This window comes from Hyperolius riggenbachi, chromosome 2 (genome assembly GCF_040937935.1).
Source record: "Hyperolius riggenbachi isolate aHypRig1 chromosome 2, aHypRig1.pri, whole genome shotgun sequence".
Taxonomy (NCBI): domain Eukaryota; kingdom Metazoa; phylum Chordata; class Amphibia; order Anura; family Hyperoliidae; genus Hyperolius; species Hyperolius riggenbachi.
Window position 1 is genome coordinate 325,162,417 of NC_090647.1, and position 26,946 is coordinate 325,189,362.

The window sequence follows — 26,946 nt, forward strand, 5'->3', positions numbered from 1 at the left end:
GGTGACTCTGGACGCGCTGCAGAGATCTACAGCTTAGGTGGGAGACTCTGTCCATAGGACAACTATTAGTCATGCACTGTACAAAGTTGGCCTTTATGGAAGAGTGGCAAGAAGAAAGCCATTGTTAACAGAAAGCATAAGAAGTCCCGTTTGCAGTTTGCCACAAGCCATGTGGGGGACACAGCAACCATGTGGAAGAAGGTGCTCTGGTCAGATGAGACCAAAATGGAACTTTTTGGCCAAAATGCTAAACGCTCTGTGTGGCGGAAAACTAACACTGCACATCACTCTGAACACACCATCCTCACTGTCAAATATGGTGGTGGCAGCATCTTGCTCGGGGTGCATCTCTTCAGCAGGGACAGGGAAGCTGGTCAGAGTTGATGGCAAGATGGATGGAGCCAAATACAGGGCAAACTTGGAAGAAAACCTCTTGGAGACTGCAAAAGACTTGAGACTGGGGCAGAGGTTCACCTTCCAGCAGGACAATGACCCTAAACATAAAGCCAGGGCAACAATGGAATGGTTTAAAACAAAACATATTTATGTGTTAGAATGGCCCAGTCAAAGTCCAGATCTAAATCCAATCGAGAATCTGTGACAAGATCTGAAAACTGCTGTTCACAAACGCTGTCCATCTAATCTGACTGAGCTGGAGCTGTTTTGCAAAGAAGAATGGGCAAGGATTTCAGTCTCTAGATGGTCAAAGCTGGTAGAGACATACCCTAAAAGACTGGCAGCTGTAATTGCAGCAAAAGGTGGTTCTACAAAGTATTGACTCAGGGGGCCGAATAATTACGCACACCCCACTTTGCAGTTATTTATTTGTAAAAAATGTTTGGAATGATGTAGGATTTTCGTTCCACTTCTCATGTGTACACCACTTTGTATTGGTCTTTCACGTGGCATTCCAATAAAATTGATGCAGGTTTGTGGCAGTAATGTGACAAAATGTGGAAAACTTCAAGGGGGCCGAATACTTTTGCAACCCACTGTATATTTTATTCTGTTGGCGCCTCTGTTCTCCTTACAATATTAGCATCCACCCCTGGTGGAGGGGTTGAATTCCCTTTCTTCTCCTTATCTACAGAGAGCGACATCTTAATCCTGAGTGAGGACAGGCCTAATCTCCTCACCTGCCTGCACAGCGGTTGCCTAATTGGTAACCCTGACTTGTGAGTATATCTATCATATACTTTTCCATTTACTCATCACCCAACTTACTACACTATATTGGGCTCTCGGTGTCCCTTCTTTTTCTAATACAAAGATGGGGGAGGGGGGAGTCGTCCTACTAGTCCTCCTATCCAGGGACGGATTTAGGCCAAGGCCTCCTAGGCCATGGCCTAGGGCACCACAGGATGAAGGGCATCAAAGCAGCAGGCTAAACTAGTGCAGCATTTGCAAGCTTGCAAATGCTGCAATGCAGGCAGATCAGGCGAGCACCTGACCGTGGTACTCTGCTGCTAGCTGTCTGTGCAGCAGCCATCTTGCACTCTGTGCACATTTGCATTGTGGCCGGCGGCTATGGACTTGGTCAGCATTGGAGACGAAAGGGAAGAGGAAGCTTCTGCACTGGAGACGAGTGGAGAAATGAGTGACACTGATGGCCTGGTGCGGTGTGAAGTTGAGCTGGCTACTTATACTGAAAGTGGGGAGGGAAGGAGGGATTAAGGGAGTAATCTGGCTACCTATACTGGAGGGAAAGGGGGGAGGCGTCATCTGGCTACGTATAATAGAGGGAAGGGGAAAGAGTCATCTGGCTACGTATACTAGAGGGAAGGGGGGAGGGGTCATCAGACTACCTATACTATGGGGGGGTGGCTGGTGACAGTGGCCTATGGTGGTAAAGAGTACAAATCCGGCCTTGCCCCCCCCCCCCCCCGGTTTTAAAGCGATGAACTCCAGCTACCTTCTCTTCCTCCTCAGCATCCCTGTCTCTATTGCTCCAGCAGCGTCTCACATCAGGTGACACATCGGCCTGTAAGACAGGGGTGCTGGAGGAGGATGAAGGAAGAGGGAGCTCACCGCAGGTCTCTATGAGAACCATGGCGGCCCCCTTAGTGCCATACGATGCAGCTGCTAGAATCTGGCCCTATCATAATATCCGATTATGATAAGGGCACACAAATGAAACAACCTTCCATTGCAAACGCACCAAACACAACCTAAATCTGAGGCAACTTGCAATGAAAGCCACTTGTCATAAGTGCGTGCACCTGGAATGCTCATGTGTATAAGCACTGTTGTGTCTTTGATGATCATATTCTAAAGGGCGGCCTTCTTACTTTTCCTAAAGTCACAGATGATGCATCCTTTCCAAACTGCTGCAATATGACAGGCTTGATTGTGCATTTTGATTTCAGGTATGTTTAATATTTCATCCGCAGCCTCTCCATATTTATGCTGTGCCCCCTTGTATAGCAATGCCTCTGCTGAAAATATATTTTACTTCTTTGCAGGTGTTACTTTACAGCTGTTAATGTCTCTTTAACTAGCAGAGCTCATTGGTTACTTATTAGAAATGAATTGTTAACCTCTGCACTGTCAAGGCAGAATCACCTTATAAATACCCTGTGCATGTCTCTGATTGTTGCATATCACACAGCAATGCCAAGTAAGACGGTTCTACCAACAGCAGAAGAGGCTCTACCTGGGAGGGCTGAAGCACTGCAGGTTGCAGGTAAGGTTAGCAAGTTCATGTATGTGTATATTGCTCTCATGATGTCTATCTAGAACAACACACTTCCTTACAGCAGGTCATTGTGGTCATTCAATTACTAGATATATCCCTAATGACTCTGGCACAGATTGCCACGCTCATTTACATGGTACAATTTTCCATCATATAGACGGATCTATTAGATGGATCTAATAAGAAATTGCATTGTGTGTAGACGTCCAAATTGTTTCAGATCAATTTTGCAATAGATAGAAGTACCCAAAATCGATTGCAAACTCTAACGTGATCCAATTGGACTGGTTGGAAATTATCTAATACATCTGGATCTCATGGAAAATTGTACTAAAGATGAGGCTTTAGTATTGTTTTTATCTAGTTCTGCTTCTCTCCTCTCTTCACAGCCAAGCATGCAGTTAATGGAAACTCAACCACTGTGCCAATACCAGTTGGTCATGAGTTAGCGATGTTTGGTAAGTGCACAAACACAGGCCTGATAGACTACAACTCTATGCAAACCATGGTCTCGACTAGAAAGGTGATTGTGCTACTTGATGGTTTCCAGGTATGGGCTGCTTCTGGGGAGTAGAACGGCTGTTCTGGAGACAGAAGGGAGTCTTCTCCACGCAGGTGGGATACGCAGGAGGGTTCACCCCAAATCCAACATATGAGGAAGTATGCACAGGTAACGTCACATTTCTCGTGTCTCCTAAGTCTCTTCATCACTTGTTTTGTGTCTTAATGGAGGTGAGGAGATCGTGGCTGTAGCTGAGCAGTCTTGTTTCCAGGGGCGTAACTATAGGGGAGCAGCCCCTGCAACCGAAAGGGGCTCCAGAGCTGTAAGGGGACCCAAAATACTACTTCACTCCCTCCGATATAGGGGTCCATCCTTCAGATCAGGTATTTTTGTGGCTACACTTGTTACGGCTCGCTGGCAAGGTAAAGGGTGTGATCATTGGGGAGCCATGATTTATAGTTACGCCCTTGCTTTTTTTACTTCATTTATGCATCTCTATTTATCCTTTTTTCTATATATTTCTGAATTAAAGATGAAGAAATACACTACATGGCTAATATAACATCATGTCCCTCAATGTATTACACACTGCTGATAATATGCTATGCCTATGTATGCCTGAGGATGGTGTATATACACTACATGGCTAATATCATGTGCCTCAATGTATTACACACTGCTGATAATATGCTATGTATGCCTGAGGTCGGATGGTGTATATACACTACATGGCTAATATCATGTCGCTCAATGTATTACACACTGCTGATAATATGCTATGTATGCCTGAGGATGGTGTATATACACTACATGGCTAATATCATGTCCCTCAATGTATTACACACTGCTGATAATATGCTATGTATGCTTGAGGATGGTGTATATACACTACATGGCTAATATCATGTCCCTCAATGTATTACACACTGCTGATAATATGCTATGTATGCCTGAGGATGGTGTAAATACACTACATGGCTAATATCATGTCCCTCAATGTATTACACACTGCTGATAATATGCTATGTATGCCTGAGGATGGTGTATATACACTACATGGCTAATATCATGTCCCTCAATGTATTACACACTGCTGATAATATGCTATGTATGCCTGAGGATGGTGTATAGACACTACATGGCTAATATCATGTCCCTCAATGTATTACACACTGCTGATTAAATGCTATGTATACCTGAGGATGATGTATATACACTACATGGCTAATATCATGTCCCTCAATGTATTACACACTGCTGATTATATGCTATGTATGCCTGAGGATGGTGTATATACACTACATGGCTAATATCATGTCCCTCAATGTATTACACACTGCTGATAATATGCTATGTATGCCTGAGGATGGTGTATATACACTACATGGCTAATATCATGTCCCTCAATGTATTACACACTGTTGATAATATGCTATGTATGCCTGAGGATGGTGTATATACACTACATGGCTAATATCATGTCCCTCAATGTATTACACACTGCTGATAATATGCTATGTATGCCTGAGGATGGTGTATATACATTACATGGCTAATATCATGTCCCTCAATGTATTACACACTGCTGATAATATGCTATGTATGCCTGAGGATGGTGTATATACACTACATGGCTAATATCATGTCCCTCAATGTATTACACACTGATGATAATATGCTATGTATGCCTGAGGATGGTGTATATACACTACATGGCTAATATCATGTCCCTCAATGTATTACACACTGCTGATAATATGCTATGTATGCCTGAGGATGGTGTAAATACACTACATGGCTAATATCATGTCCCTCAATGTATTACACACTGCTGATAATATGCTATGTATGCCTGAGGATGGTGTATAGACACTACATGGCTAATATCATGTCCCTCAATGTATTACACACTGCTGATTAAATGCTATGTATACCTGAGGATGATGTATATACACTACATGGCTAATATCATGTCCCTCAATGTATTACACACTGCTGATAATATGCTATGTATGCCTGAGGATGGTGTATATACACTACATGGCTAATATCATGTCCCTCAATGTATTACACACTGCTGATAATATGCTATGTATGCCTGAGGATGGTGTATATACACTACATGGCTAATATCATGTCCCTCAATGTATTACACACTGCTGATAATATGCTATGTATGCCTGAGGATGGTGTATATACACTACATGGCTAATATCATGTCCCTCAATGTATTACACACTGCTGATAATATGCTATGTAAGCCTGAGGATGGTGTATAGACACTACATGGCTAATATCATGTCCCTCAATGTATTACACACTGCTGATTAAATGCTATGTATACCTGAGGATGATGTATATACACTACATGGCTAATATCATGTCCCTCAATGTATTACACACTGCTGATAATATGCTATGTATGCCTGAGGATGGTGTATATACACTACATGGCTAATATCATGTCCCTCAATGTATTACACACTGCTGATAATATGCTATGTATGCCCGAGGATGGTGTATATACACTACATGGCTAATATCATGTCCCTCAATGTATTACACACTGCTGATAATATGCTATGTATGCCTGAGGATGGTGTATATACACTACATGGCTAATATCATGTCCCTCAATGTATTACACACTGCTGATAATATGCTATGTATGCCTGAGGATGGTGTATATACACTACATGGCTAATATCATGTCCCTCAATGTATTACACACTGCTGATAATATGCTATGTATGCCTGAGGATGGTGTATATACATTACATGGCTAATATCATGTCCCTCAATGTATTACACACTGCTGATAATATGCTATGTATGCCTGAGGATGGTGTATATACACTACATGGCTAATATCATGTCCCTCAATGTATTACACACTGATGATAATATGCTATGTATGCCTGAGGATGGTGTATATACACTACATGGCTAATATCATGTCCCTCAATGTATTACACACTGCTGATAATATGCTATGTATGCCTGAGGATGGTGTAAATACACTACATGGCTAATATCATGTCCCTCAATGTATTACACACTGCTGATAATATGCTATGTATGCCTGAGGATGGTGTATAGACACTACATGGCTAATATCATGTCCCTCAATGTATTACACACTGCTGATTAAATGCTATGTATACCTGAGGATGATGTATATACACTACATGGCTAATATCATGTCCCTCAATGTATTACACACTGCTGATAATATGCTATGTATGCCTGAGGATGGTGTATATACACTACATGGCTAATATCATGTCCCTCAATGTATTACACACTGCTGATAATATGCTATGTATGCCTGAGGATGGTGTATATACACTACATGGCTAATATCATGTCCCTCAATGTATTACACACTGCTGATAATATGCTATGTATGCCTGAGGATGGTGTATATACACTACATGGCTAATATCATGTCCCTCAATGTATTACACACTGCTGATAATATGCTATGTATGCCTGAGGATGGTGTATAGACACTACATGGCTAATATCATGTCCCTCAATGTATTACACACTGCTGATTAAATGCTATGTATACCTGAGGATGATGTATATACACTACATGGCTAATATCATGTCCCTCAATGTATTACACACTGCTGATTATATGCTATGTATGCCTGAGGATGGTGTATATACACTACATGGCTAATATCATGTCCCTCAATGTATTACACACTGCTGATAATATGCTATGTATGCCCGAGGATGGTGTATATACACTACATGGCTAATATCATGTCCCTCAATGTATTACACACTGCTGATAATATGCTATGTATGCCTGAGGATGGTGTATATACACTACATGGCTAATATCATGTCCCTCAATGTATTACACACTGCTGATAATATGCTATGTATGCCTGAGGATGGTGTATATACACTACATGGCTAATATCATGTCCCTCAATGTATTACACACTGCTGATAATATGGTATGTATGCCTGAGGATGGTGTATATACACTACATGGCTAATATCATGTCCCTCAATGTATTACACACTGCTGTTAATATGCTATGTATGCCTGAGGATGGTGTAAATACACTACATGGCTAATATCATGTCCCTCAATGTATTACACACTGCTGATAATATGCTATGTATGCCTGAGGATGGTGTATAGACACTACATGGCTAATATCATGTCCCTCAATGTATTACACACTGCTGATTAAATGCTATGTATACCTGAGGATGATGTATATACACTACATGGCTAATATCATGTCCCTCAATGTATTACACACTGCTGATAATATGCTATGTATGCCTGAGGATGGTGTATATACACTACATGGCTAATATCATGTCCCTCAATGTATTACACACTGCTGATAATATGCTATGTATGCCTGAGGATGGTGTATATACACTACATGGCTAATATCATGTCCCTCAATGTATTACACACTGCTGATAATATGCTATGTATGCCTGAGGATGGTGTATATACACTACATGGCTAATATCATGTCCCTCAATGTATTACACACTGCTGATAATATGCTATGTATGCCTGAGGATGGTGTATATACACTACATGGCTAATATCATGTCCCTCAATGTATTACACACTGATGATAATATGCTATGTATGCCTGAGGATGGTGTATATTCACTACATGGCTAATATCATGTCTCTCAATGTATTACACACTGCTGATAATATGCTATGTATGCCTGAGGATGGTGTACAGTATATACACTACATGGCTAATATCATGTCCCTCAATGTATTACACACTGATGATTATATGCTATGTATGCCTGAGGATGGTGTATATACACTACATGGCTAATATCATGTCCCTCAATGTATTACACACTGATGATTATATGCTATGTATGCCTGAGGATGGTGTATATACACTACATGGCTAATATCATGTCCCTCAATGTATTACACACTGCTGATTATATGCTATGTATGCCTGAGGATGGTGTATATACACTACATGGCTAATATCATGTCCCTCAATGTATTACACACTGCTGATAATATGCTATGTATGCCTGAGGATGGTGTATATACACTACATGGCTAATATCATGTCCCTCAATGTATTACACACTGATGATAATATGCTATGTATGCCTGAGGATGGTGTATATACACTACATGGCTAATATCATGTCCCTCAATGTATTACACACTGCTGATAATATGCTATGTATGCCTGAGGATGGTGTATATACACTACATGGTTAATATCATGTCCCTCAATGTATTACACACTGCTGATTATGTGCTATGTATGCCTGAGGATGGTGTATATACACTACATGGCTAATATCATGTCCCTCAATGTATTACACACTGCTGATAATATGCTATGTATGCCTGAGGATGGTGTATATACACTACATGGCTAATATCATGTCCCTCAATGTATTACACACTGCTGATAATATGCTATGTATGCCTGAGGATGGTGTATAGACACTACATGGCTAATATCATGTCCCTCAATGTATTACACACTGCTGATTAAATGCTATGTATACCTGAGGATAGTGTATATACACTACATGGCTAATAGCATGTCCCTCAATGTATTACACACTGCTGATTAAATGCTATGTATACCTGAGGATGGTGTATATACACTACATGGCTAATATCATGTCCCTCAATGTATTACACACTGCTGATAATATGCTATGTATGCCTGAGGATGGTGTATATACACTACATGGCTAATATCATGTCCCTCAATGTATTACACACTGCTGATAATATGCTATGTATGCTGAGGATGGTGTATATACACTAAATGGCTAATATCATGTCCCTCAATGTATTACACACTGCTGATAATATGTTATGTATGCCTGAGGATGGTGTACAACATCATTTATCCAATGGAAGCCACGATTCTTCTCAGTGTGCATCACGCCAAATGAGTAAAACCATATTATTCACATTGTCGATATGAACTAGAAGTCTTTCTATTTGATTGCTTGGGTATTGGTAGTAGATTTTTCTGCCAAAACCTAGTTTTAAAGTAAACCTGAGATGAAAACTATACTAAGATTTATACTTATATAATAAATCTATATAATAGATCTTTATTGATAATTGCTCACAGTATTATGCAAATTAAATGTATACAAGCACACTTCCATGCATACGCCACACATGCAAGGAGCTTCCTGGTTCCCTATTAAAAAAGGATAAAATTACGGTAAAAAAATGAAAAGGATTCTACACATTTTTTTTATGATTTTATCCTTCTTTAAAGGGGTTCTTTCGCGAAAAAAGTAGGCAGTTAAAAAATGTGACAGATGACAGGTTTTGGGCCAGTCCATCTTTTTAAGGGGGATTATCAGGGCTTTCTTTGTTTTCAACAGCATTCCCTGAACAACAGTTGCAAAATCTAACTGACATAATAGTGTGCAAGTGATTAGGGAGGCCGGCTGCTATTTTGGCAGTTAAACTGCTGTTCAGGAAATGCTGTTGAAAACAAAGAAAGCCCTAAGAATCCCCCTTAAAAAGATGGACTGGCCCAAAATCTGTCATCTGTCACATTTTTAACTGCCTACTTTTTTCGCGAAAGAACCCCTTTAAGAATTTCCATAATACTGTGACCTATTATCAATAAAGATCTAACCATTTATTTATATAAACACATCAAGTGCTCCTCTTTTTTCATATATAATCTTGTATTCCTTTTAGAGTAGGGAAAGGGTACCTCCACCCTTAGGAGATAGCAGCAGGAAGAAACATAATCCTATAATAATATACTTGCAGCGCCCCTTTCTTCTCAAGATGTATACTTACCTGGGGCTTCCTCCAGCCCCTTGTAGTCTGTGGCATCCTTTGTTGTCCATTTGGTCCCATTTGTTCCGCCCCAGTCAGCACCAATAGTCAGGGACTAATGCACATGTGCGGCCCTGGCCAAGCACCTCCTTGGTTGCGCTCCCATGCCCGGGAGTGTCTGCGCCTGTGCAGTTAGCTAAGGCTTGTAACTGTGCAGGCACAGAAAGCTCCTGGCCCTGGGAGCGTGAATAAGGAGGTGCATAGCCAGATCCACGCGTGCACAGTAGTCCCCGATTGGCTCGGTCAAGCACTATACGGGGCTGCCAGCAGTGGAACGCACGGGACCGGATGGACATGAAGAGAGAGACCATGTAATACAGGGGGCTGGAAGAAGCCCCAGGTAAGTATTAAACCTTATATAGTTTTTATCTCAGGTACAATTAAAAGGATACATGAGGCAAACCTAAGACACTTAAGTTTTACTAATTTGGGGCTTGTTTGAGCCCCTAGAAGTCAATCAGGTCACACACCAAAGTTCTGCCGAGCTCCAGGCTGCCACTGTTCCCTTAATAAGCTCACAACCCACGACTGGGGCATGGTCTTCTGCACATGTGCGTGGCACGCCTCTCGTGATCTCAAAGACTTAAACAGAAGCACAATTATGATAGGTACCGGGCATGCATGTGCATACACAGAAGACCATGACCCAGCTGCGGGCCACAATTGGCAGCCGCGAGCATGGCAGACCTTCGACGTGAGACACGATAAGACTTTTGGGGCTGGAAGAAGCCCCAGATGAGTAAAACTTTTCTGTTTTAGGTTCACCTCATGTATTCTCTAAGGACCCTGTGAGGTCCTTGGCCTTTTCCCTAATTTAAAGGGAACCTGAAGTGAGAGACATATGGAGGCTGACATTTATTTCCTTTTAAACAATGCATGTTGCCTAGCTTTCCTGCTGATCCACTCCCTCTAATATTTTTACCAAAAACCCCGAACAAGCATACAAATCAGATGTGTCTGACTCAATCTGACTGGATTAGCTGCATGCTTTGTTCAGGTGTGCCCACATCATTTACCACAAAGATGAGCATGACTGCCAGGCAACTGGTATTGTTTAAAAGTAAACAAAATATGGTGGCCTCCATATGTCTCTCAACTCTGGTTTCTTTGCAAGCTCATCCGTATTCCTATCTGTAATATCTAAGGAGTGGCGGGCATGATGTTTCCATATTCATTCTGGTTAATGTACACTTACTTTTTTTTTTTTTTACTGTGATGCGAATACAAAGTTTTAAATCAAAATTGTGATATTTTATGATAAATTTGAGTTTACATGTAGTAATTCAGTTGATGTTAACCTAATGTAAATGATATACTCCGGTTAAGACTCAACAGACTAGGCCATAGCTGTTGATTGAGTTTTTATTCAACACGTTTTCATTGACTTGAATGCCTAACCAATTATAACGGTCACATACCAGTAGTGTATGGCTAGCTTAAAGGGGAACTCCAGTGAAAATAATTTAAGAAACAAGTGCTTCATTTTTACAATAATTATGTATAAATGATTTAGTCAGTGTTTGCCCATTGTAAAATCTTTTAAATCCCTGATTTACATTCTGACATTTATTACATGGTGACATTTTTACTGTTGGCAGGTGATGTAGCTGCTGCATGCTTTTTTGGCAGTTGGAAACCGCTGTAAACAGCTATTTCCCACAATGCAGCAAGGTTCACAGACAGGAAACTGCCAGGAGTACCTACTCAAGAGTTTCTTGTGGGAGGGGTTTCACCACAATATCAGTCATACAGCGCCCCCTGATGGTCTGTTTGTGAAAAGGAATATATTTCACATGTAAAAAGGGGGTATCAGCTACTGATAGGGATAAAGTTCAATTCTTGGTCGTAGTTTCTCTTTAAGTCTGCAAGTGGTAGATGAGCAGAAGGTGCTTGCCAATATGCCATATGCAGACCTTGTGCTATAAAGATTTTACTTCAAGGATCCTATTAAATACTTTTTTCCCATAACCTGAAACTTCAAAGAGAAGTGACCAGCACATGAACCAAAAACACAGTGTCAGCTGCGATAACACAGCAAAATATTAAAAGGCAGCCACTATGGTGGTGGCGTGTGATAGCCCCTGACCCTACAACAACTAGTATTCCAAAACTAATATGCACCTTACTTTTCTTCAGCAGATAGCAGTTAAGCAGTCACCCGAGTCAGAGATGCCACAAAAAAGATGCCAGTGAGTGGCTAAATATAAGAGAAAGCAACATTTTTTTTAATTTAAATTCAATATGGGGCAACACAAGCATCTAAATTGTGTTTTTTGTACCCTCAGACTTTTTGTTATGGATAGGGAGAACTGCCTCTGCATACAGCACGTTACGCCATATGCTTTGTTGTCCCCATGTTGTACTGTACCCCAGTGGGTACAAGTCTGCTGGTCCTGTAAATACAGAGCAATGAGGTTTGTTCTCCCCATGCAGTACTGTTCCACAGTAGGTACAGGTCTGCTATCCTGTAAATGTAGAGCAATAAGGTTTGTTGTAAGCATCATGACTTCAGAACTTATGAACATGATACAATCCTGAAACATGCAGTGTGGTAAGTATGCGAAAGAACAAACACAACATAGCCACAGCTGAAGTATGTGATCTGCTATGTAGATTGGAGCTTGTAAACTTGTTTTTTCGTCTGCTCTTTCTGTGTTGACGTAATGCTTTGTTTACATATTGCCACGCACCACACTGTGCACCTTCTGATGTGGTGAGCATTTGCTTTGATCTGTGATGAGCTCCTAGACATCCTAACAGCAATAACTGAATTTTGTCTTATTAATACGTGACTAAAGTAAATAGAAAGCAGCCTAGCACAAGACAGCACAGAGCAGCAAGAGAAAACTATTGGATAAGCATCCCTATTGAAGTCACTGCCCCCTCTTTGTGCCCACTCACTGATCCCAACCACATACAGCAAGAGCCTCAAACTACCAGAAATTCAGGACTTCAGAAAATGTTTCAGGAAATGTGTCAGGACTGTCACCTGCCCTCAGGTGTCCTGCCAAAGATGCCAAAGTTTTTCCAGATTAAAACATACTGGAAAATCCAGTTGAGTGCCATTTTCCTTCAGGCTAAAAACTGACTGGAGCATCGATGTTCTGTTAAATATCACTCAAATAGCCCCCCCCTCCCTCCCAGAAATGGTGCCAACCTGTGTCATCAGGCAAGAAGTAAATTATCTGCTTCAACAAACACGTGCAAGGAATGGATGCATGGCAAGGGAAAGGGGTGCAAATATTTCTCCCTCTCACACAGCACAGTGCCTAATTGGTAGTTCTTTAGACACCTTATGAGAGGGAGATAGATTTGCATGCCCTTTTCCCTTGCCATGCTCCGACCCCCTCTCCTGCTCAGTAATAAGTGAAAATGGTTTATTATGCTATTCAATCCCTTTGATAAAGAATTAATCCGATAAGCAACCCCACCCCAATAAATATGCTCCAGTAGGCTTTTTTAAATTTCCTACCTCAACTCATTTTTATGCCAGAGCTTGGAGCTCGAAGAAGGCAACATATCTTCAGGATTTCAAGGAGAACCAAGAACACCCTTCTAAAGAGTCATGCTGTCTTTGTGCATACATAGGCTGGTTTACCAGCAGAGTCGGACTGGGACACTGGGGGCCCACCAAAGAAATTTCAACTTGGGTCCCACACATCCCATGATTGCGGTGAAAAAAGGGCGTGACCATGCACCAGAAGGTGGGCGTGGTCAGGATGTATTATGGACAGGGCCAAATGTACATGATCTTAGCAGCATTGTAATTCAGAGACACTGCTGCCCAGCAAAACTTTGCATAGAGTCCCCTCCTTCAATATAAAGTAATGTCCTACTTTGCAGAGGGTGCGACCGCAGAGGTTGCGACCGCATCGGGGCCCTTGGGCCAAAGGGGCCCCGAAGGGCCCACACTCAACTACAGTATTACCTCTCTATTGTTATTTTGCTCATAATAATCACTTCTATAGATGCTTGTGGTAATCATTAACAAGCTATTTCCCATCCCCTTCTTGCACCTCTGACATTGTAGTTGCCATTGGCAGGTTTTGATGCGTCGTATCAATTGTTATGTATAGAGTGCCTGGGGGGCCCCATTGTAAAATTTGCATCGAGGCCTACAGCTCCTTAGCCACGCCACTGCCCCTCAGCATGAGTGATTACAGCAAGAGAATTTTTGTGCTGCAGGCAGCAATTGGAGCTCTGTCAAACAAGGAGAGGGGGGCCCACCAGAGGCCTGGAGGGGGGGGGGGGCACCAAGGGAAAAAACTGTACTACTGTGGCCCAGTCCGGCCCTGTTTACCAGACAGTACTGAATACACAGAGAAGCTGTCTTGTGTCTGCACATGCATGAGTCGATGGCATGACTCATGGGGAAGGAGGCGGTAACCAGGGAATTTGCATAGAGGGTTGAATTTCAACACATATTTCAGTTAGCTCAATTAGGAAAAGGAAAACTTTTACAGCATAATAAATAGCAACAGTAGTTTTAGTAAATACTTCTCTGTCGTTGTGTAGTCATGGATCTATATACTCTTCATTTATTTAGTTAACTTCAACTCGTCGTGACCATATGTAGGTCTGCACGCCAGATGGCTCTGTCAGTCACTGCTTCTTTCAGCTGTTGCATAGGCAGGTTTATAGCTTCATGTATGCTGTCTATCCATCATAGCCTCTGTCGTCCTCTTTTTCTTTTACTCTCAATTATTCCAAGCATTTCTCCATAGAATCCAGCCTTGTCATTATATGACCAAAATTTTTGTGTATACACTATTCTGCAGGGTTGCTTTAACCACTTCAGTCTTCAGTGTTGTTCACCTTATGCATCCGAGCAACTTTCACCTCCCATTCATTCGCCACTAACTTTATCACTACTTATCACATTAAAATCTATATCTTGTTTTTTTCCACCACCATTTAGGCTTTCTTTGGGTGGTACATTTTGCTAATAATTATTTTATTCTAAATCCATTTTAACAGAAAGATTAGGGAAAAAATGGAATAAATTCATTATTTCTCAGTTTTCAGCCATTATAATTTTAAAATAATACACGCTACCATAATTAAAACACATGCATTTTATTTGCCTATTTATCCTGGCTATTACACTGTTTACATTATGTCCCTATCACAATGTTTGGCGCCGATATTTTATTTGGAAATAAAGGTGAATTTTTTCAGTTTTGCACCCATCACTTATTACAAGCCCATAATTTAAAAATTAACAATAATATACCTTACCACATACATATTAAAAAAGTTCAATCCCTAAGGTAACTACTTATGTATTTTTTTAAATAATTTTAAAAGCAAAAAAAATGTAATTATCTGGAAATTTTCATTTTCAGATGTAATTTTACTATTTGGCCACAAGATGCCCTCGCAGCTCACTTCTGCATGCATAGTATTACTATGCAAAGCGGAAGTTATGCGAAGATGGGACATAAGGGGATTTGTGAAAGACAGAGCCATCTCTTTGAGGGTGTCAGTCTTTCATACGGGGACTTAGATCAATGAATGGGAACTTTGTTCCCATTCATTGATCTCCGGGCTAACGGAAGGCAGTGGGAGCGTGCTCAATCACGCGCCCTAGGCAGCGTCAGCGGTGCAGGCTAACTGGATGGAAATATCCGTCCAGATAGAATTAAGTGGTTGAAGGACATCCGAGGTGACATGTGACGACATGATGAGATAGACATCTGTATGTACAGTGCTAAGCACACAAATAACTATGTTGTGCTCCTTTTTTCCCTTTCTTTGCCTAAAAGAGTTAAAAATCATCTTTGCCTAAAAGAGTTAAAAATCAGGTATGCAATTGGCAATTTCTGTCTGGGTCGGGACCGGGTCGGACTATAAGGTAACCCTCACTGATAAGGAATTACAACCATATAACACTTTCCTGGCAGTAAATGGCTTCTGACAGTAGGAGAGAGATAAAAAGGGTCAATAGTTCACAGATTTTAGCTCTGGCATGCTTCAATGAATGTGTCATTGAGAATAGGCCATGGAACAGTAAAAAAAGTAGATTCAAATATAAAATAAAACTGTACGATAAGTAGGATACATACAATTTTTTTTTATCTCATCAGTTCATTTCCACCTTGGATGTCCTTCAAGGACTACTGAGGCTCACCTGCTCCTGGACCCTATAGCAGCCACCATGACTATTTCTATACCCTTGTTACCAGCCCCCAGCCTATAGCACCCCCACCTTGATTCCATCTCTTCTAGGCTGTAAATCTGTGTGTACTACCCATTGATTTCTAAATTCCCCACATAGCATGCATCCTACATGCTTCTACCTAAGCCCCACCACTCAACTGAAGTACAAGCCCTTGTGAAACATTACCATGAAGGCCATTGAACAGGTTAGGGACAAATTGGGCATTCCAACTCTACTGAGCATCCCTGATAATAGACCTATTTAGAATATATTGCAGTATATAAAATCATTTACTATTAATGGACAGAAACAGACACTTTTAATGTTCAAATCACATTTTTTTTATATACAGTGGTGTGAAAAACTATTTGCCCCCTTCCTGATTTCTTATTCTTTTGCATGTTTGTCACACTTAAATGTTTCTGCTCATCAAAAACCGTTAACTATTAGTCAAAAATAACATAATTGAACACAAAATGCAGTTTTAAATTATGGCTTTTATTATTTAGTGAGGAAAAAAACTCCAAATCTACATGGCCCTGTGTGAAAAAGAAATTGCCCCCTTAACCTAATAACTGGCTGGGCCACCCTTAGCAGCAATAACTGCAATCAAGCATTTGCGATAACTTGCAACGAGTCTTTTACAACGCTCTGGAGGAATTTTGGCCCACTCATCTTTGCAGAATTGTTGTAATTCAGCTTTATTTGAGGGTTTTCTAGCATGAACCACCTTTTTAAGGTCATGCCACAACATCTCATTAGGATTCAGGTCAGGACTTTGACTAGGCCACTCCAAAGTCTTCATTTTGTGAAGTGATTCCCCCCCTTGTTAAAAAATAACTTAACTGTGGTTTATCACACCTGAGTTCAATTTCTGTAGTCACCCCCAGGTCTGATTACTGCCACACCTGTTTCAATCAAGAAATCACTTAAATAGGAGCTATCTGACACAGAGAAGTAGACCAAAAGCACCTCAAAAGCTAGACATCATGCCAAGTACTGTAATTGAGATTTATCAGTTTGATAAAGGTTATAAAGCCATTTCTAAAGCTTTGGGACTCCAGTGAACCACAGTGAGAGCCATTATCCACAAATGGCAAAAACATGGAACAGTGATGAACCTTCATCCTTCATCAAAAACCATCATTTAAAACTGCATTTTGTGTTCAATTATGTTATCTTTGACTAATAGTTAATGGTTTTTGATGAGCAGAAACATTTAAGTGTGACAAACATGCAAAAGAATAAGAAATCAGGAAGGGGGCAAATAGTTTTTCACACCACTGTATATATATATTTATGAAGAATGCTGATTTTCATAGCTGCCCACTTTATGCCAATGCAGACAAGGCCTGAGTACAACACAGGTTTTGGTCAAATGCAACAGCATTTGGTATTCACTGATTCAATACCAAGCAGAATATATTTGCATAAAAGTAACACAATTTACATTAACTCAAAACTGTTAGTATTAGCCAGCACTAGTTTGGAGTGACTGTTGTAGGTTGTCTCTTACAAATCTGGCACTAGAGGGCTCCCTAATACCTGTTGTGGTTCTAAGTCGCCTGATATGCTTCAGTGAACTCTGCATGCTGGTTTTTACTCAAAACAAGGTGAAATGTGAGCTAGCTCTTGGTTAATATAAGTTATTATTTTGTATTTACGTAAATCTGTGAAATCTGAAAAGCTGTGTTTGGCCTAGTTGGGTTCAAGTAAGAAAATGGAATTAGTTTGTAATGATTGCATACATTAGAATGATTCCCCCATATAGTTTAGCAGAAGTAGACACACATATTTCTTCTTTTCTTACAAGAGGATTTTAACGCATCATAATTTTTATCTTTTTTTTTATACAAAAATGATTGTAACCTATAACCAGCATTAATTTGGTAACATTCCAGTCATCTCGGCTCCTTAAACATATTGCATAGGGGTAATTTTATCACGGGAATTTATAGGAGAATTCAACAAACTTTGCTTGGATAAGGAATTAAAAGGGAATCCTATTTCTAAGTTATACCTATTAAGGTATTATGTCCTTTCAAAGTTATCAGCAGCAAAACCTCTGAATACTGTTCAGACAATAGGCTCTATTCATAAAACGTCTCATACATGACTTATTTATCACCTGATAGATCCACAAATAACCTTTTAGCTCATTTACAAGCAAAATAATCACTCAAAGTAAGTTGTTCTTGGTTATCTTCATTTCAATATTACTTTTCTTACCTTAATTATATTTTTGCTCAGATCAGGTGAAAACAGCGGAAAAAGCTTTGTGAATCATGCCCAATGTCCTCAAACAGCATTCTGAGTAATAGCAGCAAAAAAAGTTGGAGAAAGAGATAACTTGCCTGACAAATCCAAAGATACAGTAAGGCCCCGTTCACACTGCACGCGTTTCCAGCGGCGTTTTGGAAACGCGTGCAGGTGGCCAAAACGCACGACATCAGACATTGCATAGAGTGCAATGTCTGATGTTCACACTGCATGTGTTCCGGACCTGTGCGGTCCGGGAACGCATGCTGCACGCATTTTTTGTAAAAATGCGTGGCTGTCCCATTCACTTTTCAGTGATGGGATCAGCCACGCAACGCACACAAACGCGGATGGCGTGCGTTCGCATGCGTTGCGTTCCGCATGCGTGGCCATCCGCGTTTGTAATGTGAACGGGGCCTAATAGAATCACCTATATAAACAATAGACTCTGCCTAGGACAAGTTCCTTATCTTTGCCTGCACAGCAGGAGGCGCAGAATTGCCATTTGCGAGGTTAAAGTGTACCTGAACTCTTGCCCCAGACAGAAAGAAAATATAGAGCAATGTATCCTGTATGTATTTAGAGAGTTTTGCTTGTGTAATTCTCCCTCATCTGTGACTAATCACAAGTGTAATTTGATCTCTCAGATGTGTCAGCTGGCTGCCTTAGCAGAGCAGCTACTTTGTCTGCTATCATGAAAGCAGGAAGTAGACACACTGCAGATTTATTGCATAATTTGTATCATCTGTAACAAAGAAATGTTTTTCTTTAAAATGTACCAGATCTGGATTAAACAAAACGTTTTATACATACCTGGGGCTTCCTCCAGCCCCATATGCATGGATCACTCCTACACTGCCGTCCTCAGTCTTCCCGCAGCTCTGATACCGGGTCTCTGCACTTCCATCAGTCGGAGCCAGTCTGACGTAAGTGAAGTGCACTGTGTGCGTATCTCTACAGCAGCTGCTGGAGAGATACATAGAGGGCGCACTTCTCCTGCGTAGACTGGCCCGACTGATGGAAGTGCAGAGACCCGGTATCAGAGCTGCGGGAAGAATGAGGATGGCAGTGTGGGAGCGATCCATGCATACGGGGCTGGAGGAAGTTATGGGACCAGTACTGGAGTTGCTGGCAGCGGAGGACGGCGGCATGGTATGTATAAAACGTTTTGTTTAATCCAGCTCTGAATCCCTTTAACCACTTCACCACTGAGGGGTTTTACCCCTTGAACACCAGAGCAATTTTCACCTTTCAGCGCTCCTTCCATTCATTCGTCTATAACTTTATCATTACTTATCGCAATTAAATGAACTATATCTTGTTTTTTCTGCCACCAATTAGGATTTCTTTAGGTGGGACATTATGCCAAGAATTATTTTATTCTAAATGTGTTTTAATTAGAAAATAGGAAAAAATGTGGGAAAAAAAATATTATTTTTCAGTTTTCGGCCATTATAGTTTTTAAATAATGCATGCTACTGTAATTAAAACCCATGAAATGTATTTGCCCATTTGTTATTATTTGGAAATAAAGGTGCATTTTTTTCAGTTTTGCATCCATCCCTAATTACAAGAACGTAGTTTATAAAGTAACAGTGTTATACCCTCTTGACATAAATATTTAAAAAGTTCAGTCCCTAAGGTAACTATTTATGTTTTTTTTTTATTGTATTTTTTTTTTATTACAAAAAATAAATAAATTGGGGAGTGTGGGAGGTAATGAGTTAATTTATTGTTTCAAACTAATTTATTTGTATATGTAAAATGCTTTAGGGTGTAGTTTTACTATTTGGCCACAAAATGGCCACAGTGAGTTTGTTTTCATGCGACCTGCTTACAGGAACCACTACGAGGCTGGGAAAATTACAATGATCGCGCTGTTTCTCATAGAAGCAGCAGATCATTGCGGGGACTTAGATCAACGAACGGGAATGGATTTTCCCGTTCATTGATCTCCAGGCGAGCGGGTGGCGGCGTGCACGAGCGGCCGGAACGCGCGCATGAGCGGCCGGAGCACGGACAGCGGCGGTAGCGCGGGAGGTACGGATTTCTCCGTCCCTTGGTTTTTTAAGGGGGGAAAAAGGGATGGAGAAATCCATATCGCGGGGGGTAACGTGGTTAAAAGTTATTATGCTGTTGCATGTCTTTTAGAGCAGAGAGGAGGTTCTGAGTTCAGGTACGCTTTAAGGAACTTTTTTTCATTTTGCACATCTTGTTCACAGTGATTAGGTCAGGAGCCAATGAAAATGGCTCCTGACCAATGTATGGAACTCTTGTCTTTAGGCAGCTGAGTTCTGGCCGGTGGGGTTGCACAATCACGTTCCATGCACGGGAGCCACCGGCATTAAAACTACATCATATACATCAACAGGCTTAGGTGGTTTTTACTTTGGTGGTCCCGAATTGGTTAATACAAGCCATAATACTTTCAATGGTTGTAAGAAGGTCTACTCTAGTTTTTGTCCTTTCTCTCCAGGTCTTACTGCACATATTGAAGTTGTCCGAATTGCATTTGACCCTAAAGTCATAAGTTATAAAGATTTACTGAAAATATTCTGGGAGAATCACAATCCAACAGAAGGTATGTCTCATTCATAAGTACCGGTACTCCTGATGTGGTGACCCTCATTCATGTATGATGCACTAAGTATATGAATTCCTTCATGAAAAAATAAACATTTGAATAATTAAGGAAGAGAGCATCAATCATCAATTACAATGTGTGTTCTCAGTGCACTGTGTTCTCTGCATCACATTATCTTTGGTTAGGGGACGGCCATAGAGATGGAGGACCGCATGCAGTATCTGGATGTGTCTGCAGGTCTCTATTGCTGGTGTTTTTCATTACTTGAAGATTGTAGGTTAAGAGAAAGGGGTTAATAAAACAGTGAGATTCTAATGAAAACAAAAGACTCTGTGATAAAAGACAGATGGTAACCCTACCTCTGCAGAAGAGCTACATTTACCTTTTTCAGACCTATCACTAAAGTCACATTACATAAAAGATGAGTGGGGCAACAGGACCAGTTTCTGTTTCCAGACCCAAGTAATTGAAATCTGTGCCCTGTTTACGGCCTGTTATTCCTGTCAGGGCCTAGATTTCAAACACTTGCCACCACACACTTACATCATTCTTGTCGTTCCTGTTACTCTGGCTCCTGCACAGCTCTTCCTGCTCCAGCAGGGCTGCACAATAGCTAACCCAGCCGCGCATGCGCAGTAAGCCAGAGATGCAGATTCCATGGTACTGCACATGCACGGGTGAGCTCGCGCGGCTACTATGCAACCCCGCATCAGGAAGAGAAGCTGCGCGACCCCGACGTGGAGAAGGGTCACGCTCAACAACGGGGGGCTGTAGAGGGAAGCCTCAGTAGGATCCTCTTTTAGAGCATGTACAGAATTTTGATCCCAAGCTTCGGCTCAGGATCATTTTAAGGGATCAGAGACGTGTAGTCCGGACTGAGTTAAGCTACATAAACAGTAGACGCTTGTCGTGTGGAATGATCATTTGTGAGAATGGGTTACAGGTGATGGCAGCTTCTTCCTCTTCAGCAGTTGGTTGAGTTAGGTAGAACCTCAGCTAATGTGAAATATACAGCAGACGTTACAGATGCAAAGCCTACAGGGAAGCTGTGCTGAGTATTATCCAGTTCTCTCCTGAGCACTTTCAAGCTAGGTGAAAATGTAGCAATTATTCTGGCCAATTTGATCACTTTGATTAAATCTTTCAGCATCAACTGCTCCAAGCATATCTACTTGATTCCTTTATAATTGATTTGGGCAGTTTATTGTTCGAAGATGTGTTGAACATGCTGTAAAATGTTGACGTGGGTGTATGGGGAGGAGTAGCAGAGGATCGATGGCTGCGGAAGGCTGCAATGCATCAATCATTCCAACACTAGTAGTCTGATCAATGGTTAGATTAGATGAGCAGAAATGTAATAAAAATCAGGGGGTGCAGTGTGGTAAGAATTACAGATCAATTTACAGTAGGCTATATCCAAAATCTAAATAGCTTTATTGGCAGGTCCAAATACATTTAGCATTGCCAAAGCAAAACAAAGCATGAACATGGGGAGGGGGGATTTATATATGAATGAGGCTGTAATTGAGCCATGCATGCCTGGCTTATTTGAATAGTATGGTGTTTGGAGTTCTACTTCTAGCCATGGACAAATGCTCCCGATTGACTGTGGATTGGACACCTGTATCTTGTTGAGTAATGTATTGCATTATGCTGCCGCTTTTGTGTTCCAATCTCCTGTGTCATACTCTGTTATTATTATTAGTGGAGCAAGCTCATGGTGAACCAGAACTCCTAGGAGTGTGTATTATTATTATTGATTTTATTTCTGTCTCATCTGTTCTGGATCACTCCTTATGGTTGTTTAATATCAGCAAATGTCTTAATGTTTAACGTCTTTCCATCTGAGCTGTCTTTTGTGCCAACCCCAATTCTGAGCACGTCATGCTTGGAGAATAAACCTGTTTCTGATTCTGAACACATAGCCCACTGCACTGGGGTCTATCCGATCTCCTCAGCAGTGCTTTGAGTTTATTTTTTCAGTTTTTGAATTTAACCTGAACCAACTTTGTTTAAATTTCAGCATCTGATCCAGAGTCTCCAAGCATTTCTCCTTTTCAGTTATTCTACTATAAGTATCACTCTTATCTGTTACTGCAGGAATGAAACAAGGACAGGATTTAGGTACTCAGTACCGCTCAGTGATATTCACCTACGGAGATAAGCAGAGAGAGGCTGCCATTTCATCAAGAAACAGCTTCCAAAAGGTAAACATTCTCATGACATTCTACTGTCTGTTCTGTACTGATGCTTTCCATCCATAGCAGGGGTGTTCAGTCTGTCAGTGGGGGTTCAGCTTTAGCCAAAATATGTAAATTAGTAACAGAATAAAGCTTCCTACATACCCCTAATGGTTGTCACCAAAACAATTGTTAATGGATTGTTTTGAGTAACAAATTACAAATGATTACTGCACAGACACCTTGTTTGGCTACAGCAGATTCTGTTCTGTGTAGAAAGGAGGGGAGACCAAGAGCACTGGCAAGCAAGAGGTGCCCCAATATAGAAAGAACAATTACCCGATCCCTCAGGCAGTCTGCTGAAACAATCCGACAGGCGAATCTCTGGCCAAGTTGAAGAGAAGGGTTGGGGCTGCTGTACATACGCTGGATTCTCAACAGAGTGTGAGGAAAGGATGGGTGACAATGAGCATGGCCAAGCAAGTGGTTCCCCAATATGGAAAGATCTACAGCAGTCTTAACGAGTCTTGCCCAAGATCTCCTTACTGAATAGGTGCAGGCTTACTGCAGGTGCAGGAAGAGCCGAGACTCAAACCCTTGTCTTTTGTATCAGAGGCAGGGCCCTTACCCAGTACACTATCCAGCCACTGCTGGATAGTGTACAACAATTACCCGATCCTTCGGACTGCATGGCTGAGCCAAGGCTGATAGACGCCATCTACTTGCAGTTGTGTCCAATCCAGTTGTGTCCAGTCAAAGATGTGTTCTTTTCCTATGCAAGGGGGTAGGCAGAGCAGCGCAGGAGTGATGTCACGCAGCAGGTGGAGTAAGTGGAGAGAACAATGCTCTAGGCCTTCAGTCTGCCAAAGTGATCCAAAAGGTAGATTACTGGCTGAATGACTGAGAGAGGCTGCTGTGCATGTTCTGCATTCTCGGCAGAGACAGTCGTTAATGACCACCTTGGTCTAGATTCAATTAACACTCAACTTAAAAACAATCCAGGGGTGGGCCCATGCTCTTCTACAGCTTCTGCTTTTCTCAGAGCTATGGTAGGATGACGTCCCCCTGTCTCCCAACCGGGGGGGACACTTATTTTCCAGACCCAATGCGCTTCAGGGCTGCAACCACTTAGTTAGCGCTCCACGGGCGACCAGGATCATTAGGGGACCATGCCCAAAGACACCTCACTATTTTATATACTGGCTTGAGCCACAATTCAAACTTTGATCAAAGGCTCAAACGCTGCATCTCAGTCTCACCAGCCAGCCAGTCTTGTCAGTCTCCTCCATTCGAGTCTGCCCTATTAACCCATCTAGTGCCTTTCCCACAGTGTGGGTATTGCCCTCCTGTTTCTACCATCACCATTAGGGAAATCACAGGGGCCCGTGGCCACCAGACAGCGAAGCAGCCTACTGCCCACTAAGAGTGATGGTCCATTACACCAGTGTTCATTTAGACTCCATGTTCTGGAAGAACACACACCAGTGCTGAGACTAACAGGGCCCTGACAGACTACTGCAAATATTCAGCATGGATGTGGGTATAAAGCTTGAGTTATGCATATACACCTGAATAGATGATAGCTGTGCAGTAGACCTTATGAGCAGCGGTTCGCTACTGTACAGCAATAAGATGTGTGTGCTTACCACTGACATACATACATCACTCGATATTGCAGCCCGATCGGCCTTCCAAACTCTTGATCGATTTATGTCAGAAATCGGTTGAAAGGATTGTTTGGACCTGCTGGAAAATCTCGGTCGCAATCGCTTGATCGGGTGCGCATCGGTAACGGTGTTCAATATCGCGACAACCAACAGACCTCAGACCAGAGTTTCCCAAGTGCAAAAGTATGCCTGTCCCCTTGGTGTTTGGCATCATCGCGCCTGTACCACATGGCACCTATGCATGTGTGACATCAATACATGCATACATGCACCATGTGGTACAAGACAGGTGAGACTTTACTGAGTATGGGCACCGTGGGGACACTTTTACACTTCCAGGCGGGGGGGGGGGGGAGGGGGATTTGGGTAGGGAGGAGAGCCAGGGAGGTGGTGGAGGTAGTGGCGCTAGGCCTATTTCTGATATATTTCATGCAGAAATATATCAGAAATCAGTATACAGTATGGGCAGTAGGGCTGCACGATTTTAGGTAAAAATTGAAATTGCGATTTTTCTCTCAAAAATTGCGATTTCGATTTTTTTCAAGATTCAAGATTTTTTTTCAAATCGAGCTTTGCCACTAAATTCACTATGCCCCTAGTATAGTTTAGCCAGATACTGCGGGCGGACTATTGCTTTAAGAGAAACTCCGACTCTGAAGTTTATCCCAATCAGTAGCTGATACCCCATTACAAATGGATCATCAGGGGGCTCTATATGGCTGATATTGTGGTGAAAACCCTCCCACAAGAACTAGAAAAGAACGTACTCTTGGCAGTTTGCTGTCTGTGAACCTTGCTGCATTGTGGGAAATAGCTGTTACCAACTGTCAAAAACCATGCAGCAGCTACTGTCAGCAGTGTTCACTGGTGTTCCTGCGGCGGTTCACGTGAAGACGATATAGTTATCGTCACTATCTGCAGTTTTCAGAGTGCCTGCCCGCACGCTTGTCTGGCTGCACCGCTGTGCGCCGATTGGCCAGAGCCGCCAGAAGCAGTGAATATGTATTGTGGATAATGAGCGGGGGCCGGTTCCACTCGAGAGAGCGGCACACACAGCTTTACCAATCGCTGGGTAGCGATGGAATGACGGCAGCGGTAGGCGGAGCTGTACAGAGCGTACAGCTCCGCCTACCGCTGCCGTCATTCCATCACTATCCTCGCTCGAGTGGACCCGCCTCCCGCTCATTAACCACAATACATATTCACTGCTTCTGGCAGCTCTGGCCAATCGGCGCACAGCGGAAGGCGGGCCAGACAAGCGTGCAGGCAGCGGGCGGGCACTCAGTAAAAACCGAGGATACTGACAATCACCAGATCGTCTTGGCACGAACCGCGGTTTCGGTTTTGAACCGAAAAACCGTGCAGCCATAATGGGCAGGCAAAAGATCCCTCTCTGATCAGATTCAATTCAGAGAAATCTGTCTCATGGTTGCTCTGCCCATACACTGAGTGTATGGTTACTTTTATTTTCAGCACAGATAAGCTATGTAAAGTAAAAATAACTATGGTAATATAAACTACATTTAATAAGCGATATAAGGACACGAGCACGTAATCAAGCGCCAGTCAGGCGTGAAATGGCTGTAGTGCCGTCCTCTCATCCTCCCCTGGTCACCCAAGCCCTGCACACCCCAGCACCAGCATCTGAACAGGTTCGAATATACTCATGTGTTTCTGATGTCTATGTATAAACGTGGCATGAAGACAGAATAAAGTGCTTAAAGTGACAGATGCCCGGGCTACCTTGATGTACTGAATTATAAATGTATACCACTGATGTATTGAACAGATATATTAACTAACTGTCCTATAATTAAAGGAGCTTACCCGAGCCAACCTGGGTCATGTCACCACGGAGATCCAGCCTGCTCCAGAGTTTTATTATGCAGAGGACTATCACCAGCAATATCTATACAAAAACCCAGATGGCTACTGTGGACTGAAGGGGACCGGTGTGAGCTGCGTCCTGTAGGGGGCATAAGGCATCTCCTATATCTGTCCCTGTGCTGGTAATAAAGTATACCTTATACCACCTGA

General features: G+C 41.9%; 1 protein-coding gene across 1 annotated transcript; it reads left to right on the plus strand.

Annotated features, from left to right (window-relative positions):
- Window positions 1-2,587: 2,587 nt before the first annotated feature.
- Window positions 2,588-26,946, plus strand: LOC137544414 (peptide methionine sulfoxide reductase MsrA-like). The gene is made up of 6 exons (XM_068265485.1): window positions 2,588-2,683; window positions 3,085-3,153; window positions 3,246-3,365; window positions 20,955-21,059; window positions 23,163-23,269; window positions 26,729-26,946. The coding sequence occupies exons 1-6, from the start codon at window positions 2,611-2,613 to the stop codon at window positions 26,879-26,881; spliced, it is 627 nt and encodes a 208-aa protein (XP_068121586.1). The 5' UTR covers window positions 2,588-2,610; the 3' UTR covers window positions 26,882-26,946.

Excerpts from the sequence above, each read along its gene's own strand:
- LOC137544414 (XM_068265485.1), top strand. The coding sequence starts at position 2,611 with ATGCCAAGTAAGACGGTTCTACCAACAGCAGAAGAGGCTCTACCTGGG. Across the intron at positions 2,684-3,084 it reads TGAAGCACTGCAGGTTGCAG|CCAAGCATGCAGTTAATGGA; the intron begins GTAAGGTTAGCA and ends CTCTCTTCACAG. Across the intron at positions 3,154-3,245 it reads TCATGAGTTAGCGATGTTTG|GTATGGGCTGCTTCTGGGGA; the intron begins GTAAGTGCACAA and ends GATGGTTTCCAG.